Source organism: Cervus elaphus, chromosome 18, assembly GCF_910594005.1.
Source record: "Cervus elaphus chromosome 18, mCerEla1.1, whole genome shotgun sequence".
NCBI classification, from domain to species: domain Eukaryota; kingdom Metazoa; phylum Chordata; class Mammalia; order Artiodactyla; family Cervidae; genus Cervus; species Cervus elaphus.
In genome coordinates, this window is record NC_057832.1 from 70,565,603 (window position 1) to 70,579,259 (window position 13,657).

A 13,657-nucleotide genomic window follows, 5' to 3' on the forward strand; every position below is an offset into this window, starting at 1 on the left:
CTGAGGACAACGGTGCCCAGGTTTTCTTGGTTCTGAGGCATTCTGGCATCCAAGCGCATACCTTAACTTTCCATGGAACAACCTGCAACCTCAGAGATCAGGGCAGAATGCCACTAGACTGTGCTATGATACAGTGACACGGCCAAGGGAAGTGGATTCCTTTGTGCTTCCACCTGGGCATTTCAAGGGAAACCTTATCCAGCCTCATGAGCAATCTGTTGGTGATATTATCTCTATTTCACACAAAAAATAGACATTCAGAGCTGTTAGATCTCTTTCCCCTGGCCACTGTCACTTACTCCTCAACTCGTTCCAGAAAGGATTTACATCAGCTTACAAAACTACATGCAGAATGCAATAAAATGAAAACTTACTGAATGAGGAAAACAGGAAAGGCTCAACAGTAAAGTTCAATAAACATATCTCATCTGAACCTTAACCGGGGGAGGATTTACTTCCAAGCTCATGCAGTTATCAGCAGCATACCCACCACTTTCTAAAGGCACCAGTACTGACAGCCTCCTTTCTGGTCTTCAACAGGCCACACTCTTCCTGCATTGGGGCCTGCCCTTCCCCCACCCAGGACAGGCCCCCTCCCCAGTCCTTCCCACGTTCAGTGGGCTCCACGCAAAGGAGCACTCCTCATGAAGACTTTCCTGTCTACCTTATTCCAAGTTGGTGCCCTTAGCTCACCTTATCACATCACGACTAATTCCCTGCTTCGTCTTCTCAAAGTTGACAATGACCTTGTTTCTTATTTATCACTGTCTGTCCACACTAGACTAGGAGTTGTCTGAAGGAATAGCCTTTGGTTCTCTTGTTCAGTCCTTACAGCAGTCCCTGGCACGCAGCGTGAACACACTCAAAAGTTGCAAAAGAAGTGAATTAAACGATTAATGAAATCCTCCTCTATAAGCTCATGGCAGAAGCAGGATATTCAAAAACTTGAATGGACAATGATAGACTCTGAGATCAGCCATACTGGCTCCAGCTAAGTTCTGAGAAAGAAACCCAAGACCAGGTGTCCCATCAGGCTGGCCATTCAGGTTTCATGGGTGGCCCTGAAGTGAATCCCCTCACCGCTCAGTGTCCCACTTAGCTCAACAGTAACATAAAGAAAACATTCCTCATGTCAGCCACCACTCATGTTGCTCTTGTGGCTAGAAAGGGCTTTACACCTGTTGATAATGAAAATATAATAAAGTTACACCACATGGCTTCCTGCTCACTGAGGAGTCATCAAAGTACCCTAAGCAACCAACAGAGATGCTACAAAATAATTAGTGTTTTACCTGCTACAATGACACTCATTCAAATCTGTATTCAAAAGCCCCATCTAATTACAATCCAGAATGCAATTTTCTGAGGAGAAACACTGCAGGATTCCAGGAAGTTTATGCTGAAAATAAACTCCAAGCTAACATTAAAATCAAACTGAAATTACATTTAACCTTGAGCCAGGCGGGTTGTATAGTGAAGAATTAACTTGGCCCAAAGAGGGTCTGGCTTTGACTTTTAGCTCCTGGAGAGTGATCTCTAGGCCCCTGGAATGCCCTGCCTGACAGGAGAGTCTTTTTTTAGCCTGGGCCCTTTGGGACTTCCCTGATGGTTCAGATGGTAAAAAGAATCTGCCTTGCAATGTAGGAGATCCAGGTTTGATCTCTGAGTTGGGAAGATCTCCTGGAGAAGGGCTAGTCACTCCAGTATTCTTACCTGGAGAATTCCATGGAGAGAGGAGCCTGGTGGGCTACAGACCAGGGGGTCATAGAGTTGAACCCAACTAGGGGACTAACACTTTTGGCTATGAGACCCTCTAATAAGGTGCTTTATGCTGAGGGCTTTGGGCCACCTGATAACAGTTTCAGCCTCCAGAAGAGCTGGAGACTAAAGGCTTTAGCATGACCTCTGGAAGGGGCTACAGAAGGTCAGCCACACAGGCAGTAGGTGATCGAGTCCAACAAAAACTCAGGATTCTAAAAGGCTCAGGAGAACTTCCTTGTGATGCTTCCATGAATAGCATCACATACTGTGACCAAGAAGAGTCAATGTCAGTTCATGACTCCACAGAATAAGATGATGGCAGAGGTCAATGCAGAAATATCTATAGGTCAAAATACCACACAAGAAGATGGCAAGGACAAATACTACCCAACTATAGATAGAAAGGACAGATTGAATCAAGTAGGTCCAAGTGGCTTACAAGTGAGTAGGCAGAATTATATTCTGTGACTCAGAGGCATGCTCCTGGCAGTCACAGTAACAGACTCATGCAGTAGGAAGAGCAGATAGTTTCTGCAGCATCAAAGGTGGACCAGAAGCTCTGACTAGTCTATTCTCTGAAACGACAGAACAGTCTGCACATTCTGACTCTAAGTGTGTAACAAGTGTGGGGATAAAGACCTAAAACTTCCACTGGGGGTGGAAGTCACAAGGAGATCAAAGAGAATAAAGATGACAGAGAGGCTAGGAAAGGAGCTAAGAAAACTTACCCCAAAGCAGAACTTCCAGGAGTGATGCTGGATGAAATATGAAAGAGTAGAAAAGACATCCCCCAATACCAAGTGAACCTAAAATCCAGTGCTGGCATGAGACAATGGCAACAAATACAACATAGTATATGTGCTAAATAAGGATAAACACAATCAGCATCTCTAAGAAAGCAAAGAAGAACATTTACAGAGGCCCAGGATGAAATTTGAGCTGTGCCTTCAGCTTAAATCAATGTAGAAAATGAAGGCATCTCAGGCAAGGGAAAGACATGGACACAGAGGACGGAACGGGCATTATATGTTTAGATACAGTGAAGGAGCAGCCTAGGATTGACTCTAAAAAAAAAACAAAACAAAACAAAAAGGAGTGAGCTACTGAGGAGGAAAAACATGTTGAACTTTAAGGGCTGAAGTCTACTGCCACCTGGTGTCACCTTTATTACAGATACAGACTGGCTGCTCATCCTGAAAATTTGAGTTTGCCAAAGGAATAATAAAAAGGCACGTTTAGAGCATCACACTTTAAAATGAACATCTCATTTGATTTAGGACCCTAGTTCTAATGGCAATTTGAGACAACTCATTAAAAGTTGTAAACAGAAATGTTCCAAGAACGTCCTTCTTTGAAGCAAGGGAAGATTGGCTTGATTTGAATTATAGAATAGCAGTTAGCTTTATACGATTTTCTCATACAAACAGACATACACACGTAAAGTCTATATTCCTTGCCTGGATCCCTCCTCTAGTTTTATAATAAACGATGAGTTTCCTTTATAGGAAAACACAAAGTGGGTCATCCACAAAGGCTGTGATCTTCCCCTGGAAGGAAGTCACCGGCAGTCCCCGGGCGCCATTATCTCCAACACTGTGGTGCTGACGGGGTTCCAATGTTCTCCTGCACAAACTCCCACCACCTACCTCCCAGGACCTCAGCAGGAAGGACATGTCTGTGAATCCTCTGGCCTTCCTTCAACTCCTGACAGATGTAAAAACCACTGCATGGAAGGAAAAGAACATTTCCTAGACTGGGGATCCCCAGACATTTTCCCAAACCGAAAAAGTAGACGGAGCTTTCGCTCCAGTGAATTATACCCCACGAAGGGGAGTGAGGAGAGGAAAACAGTCCTGAGACGACTGTGGTCTGTAAACGCCTGGGCTTCATGACAGTGCACATTCGTTTTTCTGGCTTCTCTGAAATGTGGGCCTGCCCTGACAGGAGAGGCCTGCTTTGCTGACAGGTTAAATATTCACTTGCAACTACTTCATCCAAGATTCAGATCTGAGTTAGGGAAGAAGCCCACTGCTGGTGTTTCCCCAGCCCAAGGTATAGGCGGTCTCTCTCTCCCCAGAGTGGCCCACACAGCCCAGCCCATCTCCTGGCTTCCTTCTCTCCCTGGGGCTGCCAGGGCTGGCCTCATCAGCATGGGCTATGTCAGGGTGGTCAGTGGACCCCCCCGTACTGGCTGCTGAGGACCTCCAGGGAGGCTCTGGGGTTGGGGGCGGCCTACTTCTCCTGGATTTCTAAGTTAGCAGTCAAGACACAGATGGAAAAGGCAACATGAGGCTGGCGAAGGGAAGTGAAAATAAAAGATGAGGGAAGGGACACAAAGACAGCATCTTCTCCTCAGGGGAACCTATGTTTGAATCCAGATATAATTGAAATGATTTCACATTCATGCTTCCACAGGATACTACCTACCTCTCTTGCTACCGGAAATGTCTTGGTAACACACCATCAAAGGCTAATGCAAAACACTTGTAAGGGGGATTAACTAACTGGAGAACAACTCAATTTTTAGGTGATTCATGATTAAGTTATTTTGCATCCAAACATTCAGTGGGTTAATGAAACCAAATCATGCTGATCACAAAGACTTTGAATATTACATTTTTATACTAAATGAGGCCATGATGGGTGGAAACTAATTTGTGAAGAAAAAATAAGCAAAACTGTAAATGTTTCCCAAAAGAGAAAAAAAAATCATTTGCAAAAGTTTTTGAGTTTTTAGACAATAGACAGTTTATTATTAAAATTTTTGAACTGGGTAAGACTAAAATAAAATGAGTTCTAAGTCCTAGATATCTCAAAAGTAAACTCTAATTCAGAGAAATCAGAATTATTATTTTGATCTTATAGGAAGAACTATCTCATATTTATAATAGAATTCACCCTGTGGAAGTTGCCACATGATTAAGGAAATCCAAAAGTGGTCAAATTTCCTCAGAGAAATACTTCCTGTATCCTCTCCCTCTCTACGTAACAAACACAACGGTACTTGGAAGGTTGCATTTGTATATTATGCAACTTCATTCTTTGTCTTAAAGGAAAATACAGATATTTCTTTGAAGGATAAGGAGAAAATGAAAGGAATCAAATTTATATACAATTTACATATAGGACCTTTCATGATATCAAGGCATATCTCTCTAGTCCTATATTGACTCATAAAAAAGATCACAGCACTTAATACAGAACACTGACAGTGTTTTAAGCTTCGTTTTAGAAATTCCACCAATGACATAAAATATGCAGGAAAACATTCACATGTGTGGAATGTCATGTGATAGCTATTTTCTTCTTTATTCTTTTTAATGTTACTTAAATATTATACAATGAACATGTATTACGCTCTTTTGCTGGAGTATAATTGCTTTACAATGCTCTGCTAGTTTCTTCTGCACAATGAAGTGAATCAGCTATATGTATACATGTATTCCCTCCCTCATGAGCCTTCCTCCCTCCCCCACCTCCAACCCACCCAACCCAGGTCATCACAGGACACTGAGATGAGCTTCCTGCGTTTTACAGCAGATTCCTCCTAGCTATCTATTTTATGCATGGGCATGTTGCAGTCCATGGGGTTCGCAAAAAGTCAGACACGACTTAGCAACTGAACAATAATTGCGTATATGTCAATCCTAATCTCCCAATTTGTCCCACATGCCCCTTCTCCCACCCACATCCATTCTCTAAGTTTGCATCTATTTCTGCCCTGGAAATAGGTTCATCTGTACCATTTTTCTAGATAAGACAAAAAACAACAATTTTTTAAACATTTACAATGCAATCTTAACTTACCATATTTCATTCAATGTCACAAAAGAATTTTTTTTTCATTTTTTAATTGCTCTGCAGAGACATCAGTGAGACTCTATTTAATTTGTTCTCCACAATGAGAACAGGAGAAGATACCATGAATCAGAAAAGTAAGTGACTGAGCGGGGACGAGGTTCTCCATAAAAAGGAAGGTACACAGCATAAAGCATACTGCGCCAAGACCAAGACTGCCTGTCTATCACATGCCAACATGGCACTGCCCAGTGACCTCAGGCCTTGGAGGATCACCACCAGGTAGCTGCTGCCATGTCTAGTCTACACATAAAGAATCTGAAGCTCAGCAAGCTACCAGGACCACACGGCTAGCAAGTGGCAGAGTTGAGGTTACACCCAGCCTGGAACCACCCAATACCTTCTTAGTCCTTTGCTTCTCAAAGGCTCCCTAAGGTTTGGTCCTTGCTGGAGATTGCCTGAGAACAGAATTCTCTTTCCATGTCGACCCTGTTTCTTTCCTTTCTCCTGCCACATCTGTGCTTGGAAGAAAGAAAGAAATCCAAGATCTACCCAATACTGGCCACTATCACTTGAAAATTCATGAAGGTGAACCTCTCAGTTGGAGAGTGAGGTCATCAACAAAGCAAGTGACAGTTAGGATAGCTCAGCTCTGCCTTCCTGAGCTCCACTTCCCTCTTCCAGTGAGTGGCTGGCCCGGAAGGGGGTTCTGCCCCTACACCACACATAGCAGAACATAAGCTCACCTCCCACCATACTCTATCCTCCAAACTTCAGTACACAAAGATCCTGAGAGCATTCTCAAAAGCTCTCCAAACTCAGGCACCCAGCCTGCTACACAGTGACTCCCCCATCCTTTACTGCACCACTGTAGCTATTGTAGCAATTTTCAAGAGCAGAAGGCAAGCATCTGTCTGGCCACCTAATAGTTCCCATTCTCTCTGTTCATGTCAACGTCATTTCTCACGACTTCTGCCAAGATGCTCATCATATTCCTGCTCACAGTCCAGGGATCATAATACAAAATAAATCACCAAAGAGCAAAGAAATAGAAATTTGCAAAAAGGGATGAATCTCTACAGGCCTGCTCTCCAGTTTTTGCTTTCAACACATTCCTTTGAAATGGGATGAAGACCAAAGGTGTGGACTGCTAGGGTCCTGGGAGAAGTATAGCCTTTCCATTCTATTTCAGACAGAGAAGGGTCCAATCCAAATCTACGACTGGGCTAGGAAAGCATCCAAAAGAAGCCTTAACGCTTGCTAATCGTTTAATTAATGATAGAAGATATGATAGTAGCCAACAATGACAGAGTACTTAATACTTAGGGGCAGTACTGGGTTAAGCAGATGTATTTATGTTTATCATCTCATGGGATCTGAATGATGGCTCTTCAAGGTAGGTTCTTTTACCATCTGCATTTCCCAGATAAGCAAACCAAGGTTTGAAGAACTTAAATAACTGTTCAAGTTTGTATAGCTGGGCTGGATTTTTAGCTCAGAGAGACCACAAAGTTCTTAACTACTGTGCTCTATTGCTTTCTATTCAAGCTGCCCTGGTGGCTCAGTGGTAAAGAATCCACCTGCCAATTCAGAGACACGGATTCAATCCCTAGGTCCAGAAGATCCCCTGGAGAAGGAAATGGCAACCCACTCTGGTATCTTTGCCTGGAGAATTAAATGGAGAGAGGCGCCTGATAGGCTACAGTCCATGGAGTCACAAAAGAGTCAGACATGACTTAGCGACTAAACAACAACTGCTTCCCATCAGACTTTCAAGTGATGGGTATTTAGTTTCAAAGTGAAGCCTGGTTTGTCTATCCAGGTGCTTAACTCACTCCAGAGTACATTAAAGATCTTTCCATTTCAATATACAAGGGTGAGGTCCATCTATTGGGTGGTTTAGGGAGGAGAAAGAAGGGAACCCAGAGAATTCAAATTACAACCAGAAAATGGCTTGAAGAAACTAAACACATGAGTTGGAGCCAAATGGTTTGACAGATGCAGCCATGTTCAGGAATTTGTGATGACAGGGATCATCCTTCTTCACCACACTTTGAGCTGACTTTATAAAACTTTATCTTATACATCCAGAGATCAAATAAATTAAAAAAAAATCACATTTAATGAGAACTAGGGGAAATAAACTGGTGGCAATTAAAGAGTAAAAATAACTTTTCTGTGGCTTCAGACCACAGGAGTTTTCTCATTTTAAGAGGCATGGGCAAATCACTTAAACAAAGCCTTTTGGGGGTGTGTTCATCTCATGTTTCCTCCCACACCCAGTGGTGGTTAAAGTTATAGATAGCCACAGTTCTTGAACCCATGGAATCCTATAGTAAATGGAAGTATAACCAGGCCAAATTCATCCATTCACAAATGCAACCTTGTAGCATGGATGTCAAAGCCAAGTCTCCTTTATAGCCAGTTGCTTTGTATGGAAGGGGGTTAATCAGAATTAGAAAAGGTTATGGAATCCACAGTCTTAATGAGAGACCTCCCTTCCTCCATCTCTTAAGCCCTGTTTCTATACTCCTCTAACTCTGGACACAAAGTCTCATGGTTGGCTAAAATCCAAGGAACTCTCATCTGGCCACCTCGTTTTCTATGTGCAGATTTGTTTGGGGCTAGACCATGGGAAAGACCTGAGGAACCCTTCCTCAAACCTAGAGTGAGCAAGCTCACTGAAATACCCAAAGGCAGCCAGAGTGATTTGAGATTCCCATTTCTGCCCTAAACCATTGTATTTCAGGCCAGAATTTGGGAAGCACTCCTCAATCTCAGAGTCAAGCTAACACCTGGAAAAACCCTAGGGTGTCCCTAGCTTCCCAATGAACCTGCAGACACAAAAACAATCCAATTTCTTATTTTGAGACATAATGTGGGACTGATTCAAGAGGAGATCAGTCTCAAGACAGGAAAGAAGTAGGGGAGTTTAGACTATGCTTTGGGGGCCCTGGTACACCAAGGAATTTGACAGTTTCTGTTCCAAGGTCAAGTCTATCCCTGGTGTGTAACCCAAGCCCATTCCTGAAAGCACTGTACTTACCGGTAGAAAGTAGTGTAGTCCACAGTTGAGTGGCAGGTTTGAAATTCCCAGGATTTGAGTTTCTGGCATTCTCGATGGGCTCTAAGCTTTACCTTCACCGTCCCTTGACACAGTTCAGGTACTGGTTTTCTCTGAGGTCTGTTGCAGAACTCATTGGACTCCACTCTCCAGGACTCGGCAAAGTCATCCACATCAAACTTGAAGCTTCCGTCTCCACCAATTAAGTCATCACGCTTATGTCCATTGTAGTTGCCACAAAGACCACAGAGTTTGCCCTTGAGATGGGGGGCAGCCATGACTTCTACAAAACTGTCTCCATCCCAGGATATTTCCAAACCTAGAGGAAACAAGCAGCAATCACTCTTGAATCCACCAACAGTTTTCAAGTGCAGATTCTTATACAGTACATATGACTGTCCTCTAACAAGGAATACGAAGGACCTCACTGAAATCTTGATTATCTTTCAATCTCTCCACATCAAAGATTGTGTGATATAACACAAATCACTTATTGGGGCTTAGAACTTTTTAAATGTATGAGGTTTGCCCTTACAATGTTATCTTACGTAGTGTGACTTACAGATGATTCTTCATTGACCATGTTATTCTAGGGTTTATATTTTTGCCCTTTTTCAGAGTAATTGTCTTGGTTCACATCATGTTTTCATTTATCCAACAACTACTACAATGTGGAAATGATAAGATGTGTACAAAGATAACAAAGATGATAATTTGCAATGTAATTTTCTCTTTATCTAATATTCCCCCCATATGATGATATTTAGTGCCAAGTGACATTTTCCAAATTATTTGCCATAGTGGAAGTATTAAAGTAATAAATATAAAGCTTCTGAACACATCCCCTTCAAAGGATAACACTCATACAAATGAAAACATTTGCCTCCTCATTATTTTACAGTCATCCATGAGATACACACAGCTGTTTAAACCATGCTTCCATGGTTAAGATGTCATGAGACCTAGGTTGGGGCCTCCATGCATACCCGGGCTGATCATAAGCTTCAACATTTGAGCAAGCAGGGAGGCCACAGGTCAAAATTCCTCACGTGCTAGACAGAATCACCTGGACAGCACTGGTCACGGAGGAAAGGATCTTCACTCCACAAGGCTGAGAACATAATCCCCTCTTGGTTTGCTGAACTGACCATCTAAACTGTTGGAGAATTTGTCTGAGAACATTCATTTTCTCCAGACCTGCTAGCCCTGAGTGTCTAGGATTTACTGTAACAAATGACTCCACTGAAGAGTGGAATTTCTGTTATGGGTCAGACAGCCAGGTTCTGCTGTCACACAGCACAGATCAGTTTGATCAGGATGCCAGGAAGAAATGATGCAGTATGTGAACACATTACCCATAAGACAATGGAGAGGGTTTCAAGAAGAGTCTTTTGAGGATCAACCCAGAGCAAATGATGACTCTGGTATTAACATTTTCTTTATGTCTCAAGTGTGTGGTGGAAGCTCTTTTTACTGTTCTCTTGGTAGTATCTTGGCAGTGCCTGAGCCGCCCAGTGAATGGATGAACTAGATACCAGTGCTGCAGATGAGCGCCAAGGGGACATCTACAACAGGTCACAGGGCATTTCTGTCCTGGACTCCTCCTTATGCACTGTCACTGTCTCCTAATAATGACAGCCCACAAAGAATGCTCCGTTTTAACAGAAAAATAGAAAGTATCCCCAGCTGTGTGTCTTCAATCTTACCCTCTTGGATTTCTGACAAAAACTAGTCTTTGATTTAGTCCTTTCTGAATATCCAGAAAGAGCTTCTTCTTCTTTTTTTTTTAAAGAAGACTTTATCTTTGTTCCTGAAAGATCAATAATAGCCTGATGAGTAAATGCTCAGAAGATGGTCAGAAGTTGGGAGATAAGGTGGTGATGAGAAAGAAGAAAGGGGTGGGGAGGGATGGAATGGATCTTGTCTGAATATAAAATTGGCATAAGGCAACATTAGAGTGATGTAAGATCAGCAGGAAACACCCAGAAGTAAGAGGCTACAGATAATATTCCCCAAGCCAATATTATAAAGCCAATATTCCTTTGGTCATGGTCCTAGAGGAGAGAAGCCTGGCCAAATAGCATTCTGTGAGTAGGCCACACAACTGACATAAGAGTTACAGATCTGCTTTAGTGGAAATTATTGGTAGAATAAACCAATGGGCTAAAACTGGATTTCTCAAGAAATAAACCAAAAGACTCACATGGAAATCACGGTATAGTACATGAAAGGAATGGAAGCATTCTCAGCCCAAGGCAAGGGGTAGAGAAGGTTTCTTGGTCAGGAGAAGCAGCTCAGTTCCCAAAATCAATTGAATAGAATTTGGTAAAAAGAAGGAAAGAAGGTCATAAGAAAGTCTGTTTTGGGCTGTGGGAGTAACTGAGTGAAGAGAAGACAATGATGGGAAAAGGTGATCAGAGCAAGGACACGCTGCTAGTCTGTCCACACACTGGACTGATCTACTGTGAGCAACTCAAATATCGGGTCAATTCTGACCATCACAACTATTGTATAAAAGAATTTCTATTTCTTCATGCCCCATCATTGAACACATTATCTGGTGCATAGTATATTCTCACTAAATGAATGAATTACCCTGTAAATTGATACAATGAGTCGGCAAAGCCAAAGAAATTTGTGAATTTCATGCCAGTTAAGACACTGAAATAACATTTTGCAAAAAGACAAGCAAACTATAATTTGATTTGTAACATTCTCTCTAAGGTATAGAAGAAACTTGACCTCATACTCCTGTAACTAGGCAGCTGTCCAGCCAGAGAAACGAAGGGAGAAAATCAATTCCATACAACGCTCTAACTTTTAGAGCATAATTCCAAAGATTTTCCACCTTGCAAAATTTTCCAAACTACAAATCTCTTTCCTAGACAGCAGGCAAACACTGCTCTTCCAAGTGCCACATTGTTCGAGAATTTACATCCAAAGGAGCTCCAGCAAAATTACTGGCAGTGATACCAATAAATTTGAGATTTTGGGCAACTGAGTTCATGGGAATTCAACTCACAGGGAACAAGTCAGTCATTCTTTCTTTGCAATGGACTGGTGGCTCCTGCATGCTTAAGAAGATGCAGGCCCACCTGTGTTTTAAATACACACTTTTCAAGACTCTGGGCTTCTCTGGTTGCTCAGATGATAAAGAATCTGCAATGTAGGAGGCTCAGGTTCGATCCCTGGATCAGGAAGATTCCCTGGAAGAGGGAATGGCTACCCACTCTAGTATTCTTGGGGTTTCCCTGGTGACTCAGATGGTAAAGATTCTGCCTGCAAGGCAGGAGGCTTGGGTTCGATCCCTGCATCAGTAATATTCTCTATCCACTCTAGTATTCTTGCCTGGTGAATTCAATGGACAGAAGAGCCTGGCAAGCTACATACAGTCCATGGGGTCGTAAAGAGTCAGACACGACTGAGTGACTAACACTTTTGCTTTTTTTCTCAAGATTCTTGACATCTCTTTCATGAAACACAATCCTCAAAGTAAGAGAATAATTTGTAATTCACTCTCTTTTCCTCCTCTTTTTGTCATTATGTTAAGAGGATATTCATAGAACAATGTTAGGCTTCCTGGGATGACTTACTCGACTACAAATGACTTTGTCCATCCTTGTATCATATACACATGTATTTGCATGGTTATTTTTACTCTCTACATGAGTAAAATCCATGCAAAGTAAATTACAGTAGTGACAGGCAAAGAAAATGAATAAGTTGTAATTGAAAAACACATTGCTTTTCCAAAAGAGGTTTTAAATAGGCATCTTATGAAACGAAAATGCCATGGAAGTGTTTGAGGGTTTGGGGTTAGTCTTTTCTGCAGCTGGGATGAGTTTCCCAATTCTCTGCATGGGAAACTGGTAGAAACGACTGGCAGTCAGAAGGCCAAAGCTGAAGCACATGTCTCATCTGGGATGTGAGTAGCAGCTGCATTCCTTCCACTGCATGAAGAGTCTTCCAATTTTCCTTTTCACCAGTGAATGTTTTACCAACCTGTTTTTCACCCTTCAAGTGTGTGACCTGGCTCCAGATTACTAATTTTTTTTTTTTTTTTGGTGGGAAAGTTGTTGGTCTTTTATTTAGTAGCTGCTTTTGTTTATTTGTTTTTCGTTGTTATTGTTGCTTTTGCTGCAGTCCACTTTTAAGAGAGAGGAGGTGCAAAATCTGTAGACATACCATAGTGATGCTTAAAAATGGAGAATTTTTTCTGTTTAGAGTTTATACCAAAGGAGTGTGTGTGGGGGGTGGGGGGACGTCTCCATGCTGCTGTTCATAGGGCTGCAACGAGTTGGACACAACTTAGCGACTGAACAAACAACACCACATATATACTCCAGGTTCCCCAGATGTAGAGTTCTACCAAAAGTAAAATACAAAGCCACACTCCCACATGTTAATACTTTCAGGTGGATCTGACGTAACTCTTTCAGGTGGAGTTGATGAAGCGAACAGATGGCAGAAAGGAAATATTTTAAATGATTCGCTAAGTGCCGAGAGTTTGGCGGGGGAGTGAGGGGAGTTGTGACAGGAAGGAGCAGAGCTTTCTCAAGCTGCCAAACCTTGCTTTACCTTCTGGACTACCCCAGTTGTTATTAGATATGTAACCACTGCTTAATGCCACCCAAGCTACACAGCCACCTGTGCTCTTCTGCCAAAAGAGTCCATCATGAAGTGCTGAGTCTGTAAACCACAGGGGCAAAGAGTCACTTCTCTCCATCTCCCATATTACACCTGCACTCTTGATTTAAATGGCTATTTCAAAGAAATATCCTTTGATCACTTGAGTTTATGAAAAAAAATTATGGAGAGAGAACAAACATTCAAAGGATATGCTGTGATATTTTAGATAGATAATTAATAGGTTAAAAAATGAAAACATCCCTAAGGGGTAGTACAAACTGAGATTTGGGGACCAGAGTAGAAAGGACTATTGTCTGGAAATGGAATTGTTCCATTCAAAAGATAATTTCAAAGCAATTTTAGCACCCAGAGATATATAGTCCTCCCCAAGGAAGCAGAAAGTTT

General features: G+C 42.1%; 1 protein-coding gene across 3 annotated transcripts in view; it reads right to left on the reverse strand.

Annotated features, from left to right (window-relative positions):
* The window catches only part of BMPER (BMP binding endothelial regulator), a 265,707-nt gene that overhangs the window by 64,834 nt on the left and 187,216 nt on the right, over positions 1-13,657 (reverse strand). For all 3 annotated transcript variants that reach the window (XM_043872379.1, XM_043872378.1, XM_043872377.1), the window contains one exon: positions 8,606-8,942. In XM_043872379.1, the coding sequence (XP_043728314.1) occupies positions 8,606-8,942 (337 nt within the window). The remainder of the gene's footprint in view (positions 1-8,605; positions 8,943-13,657) is intronic.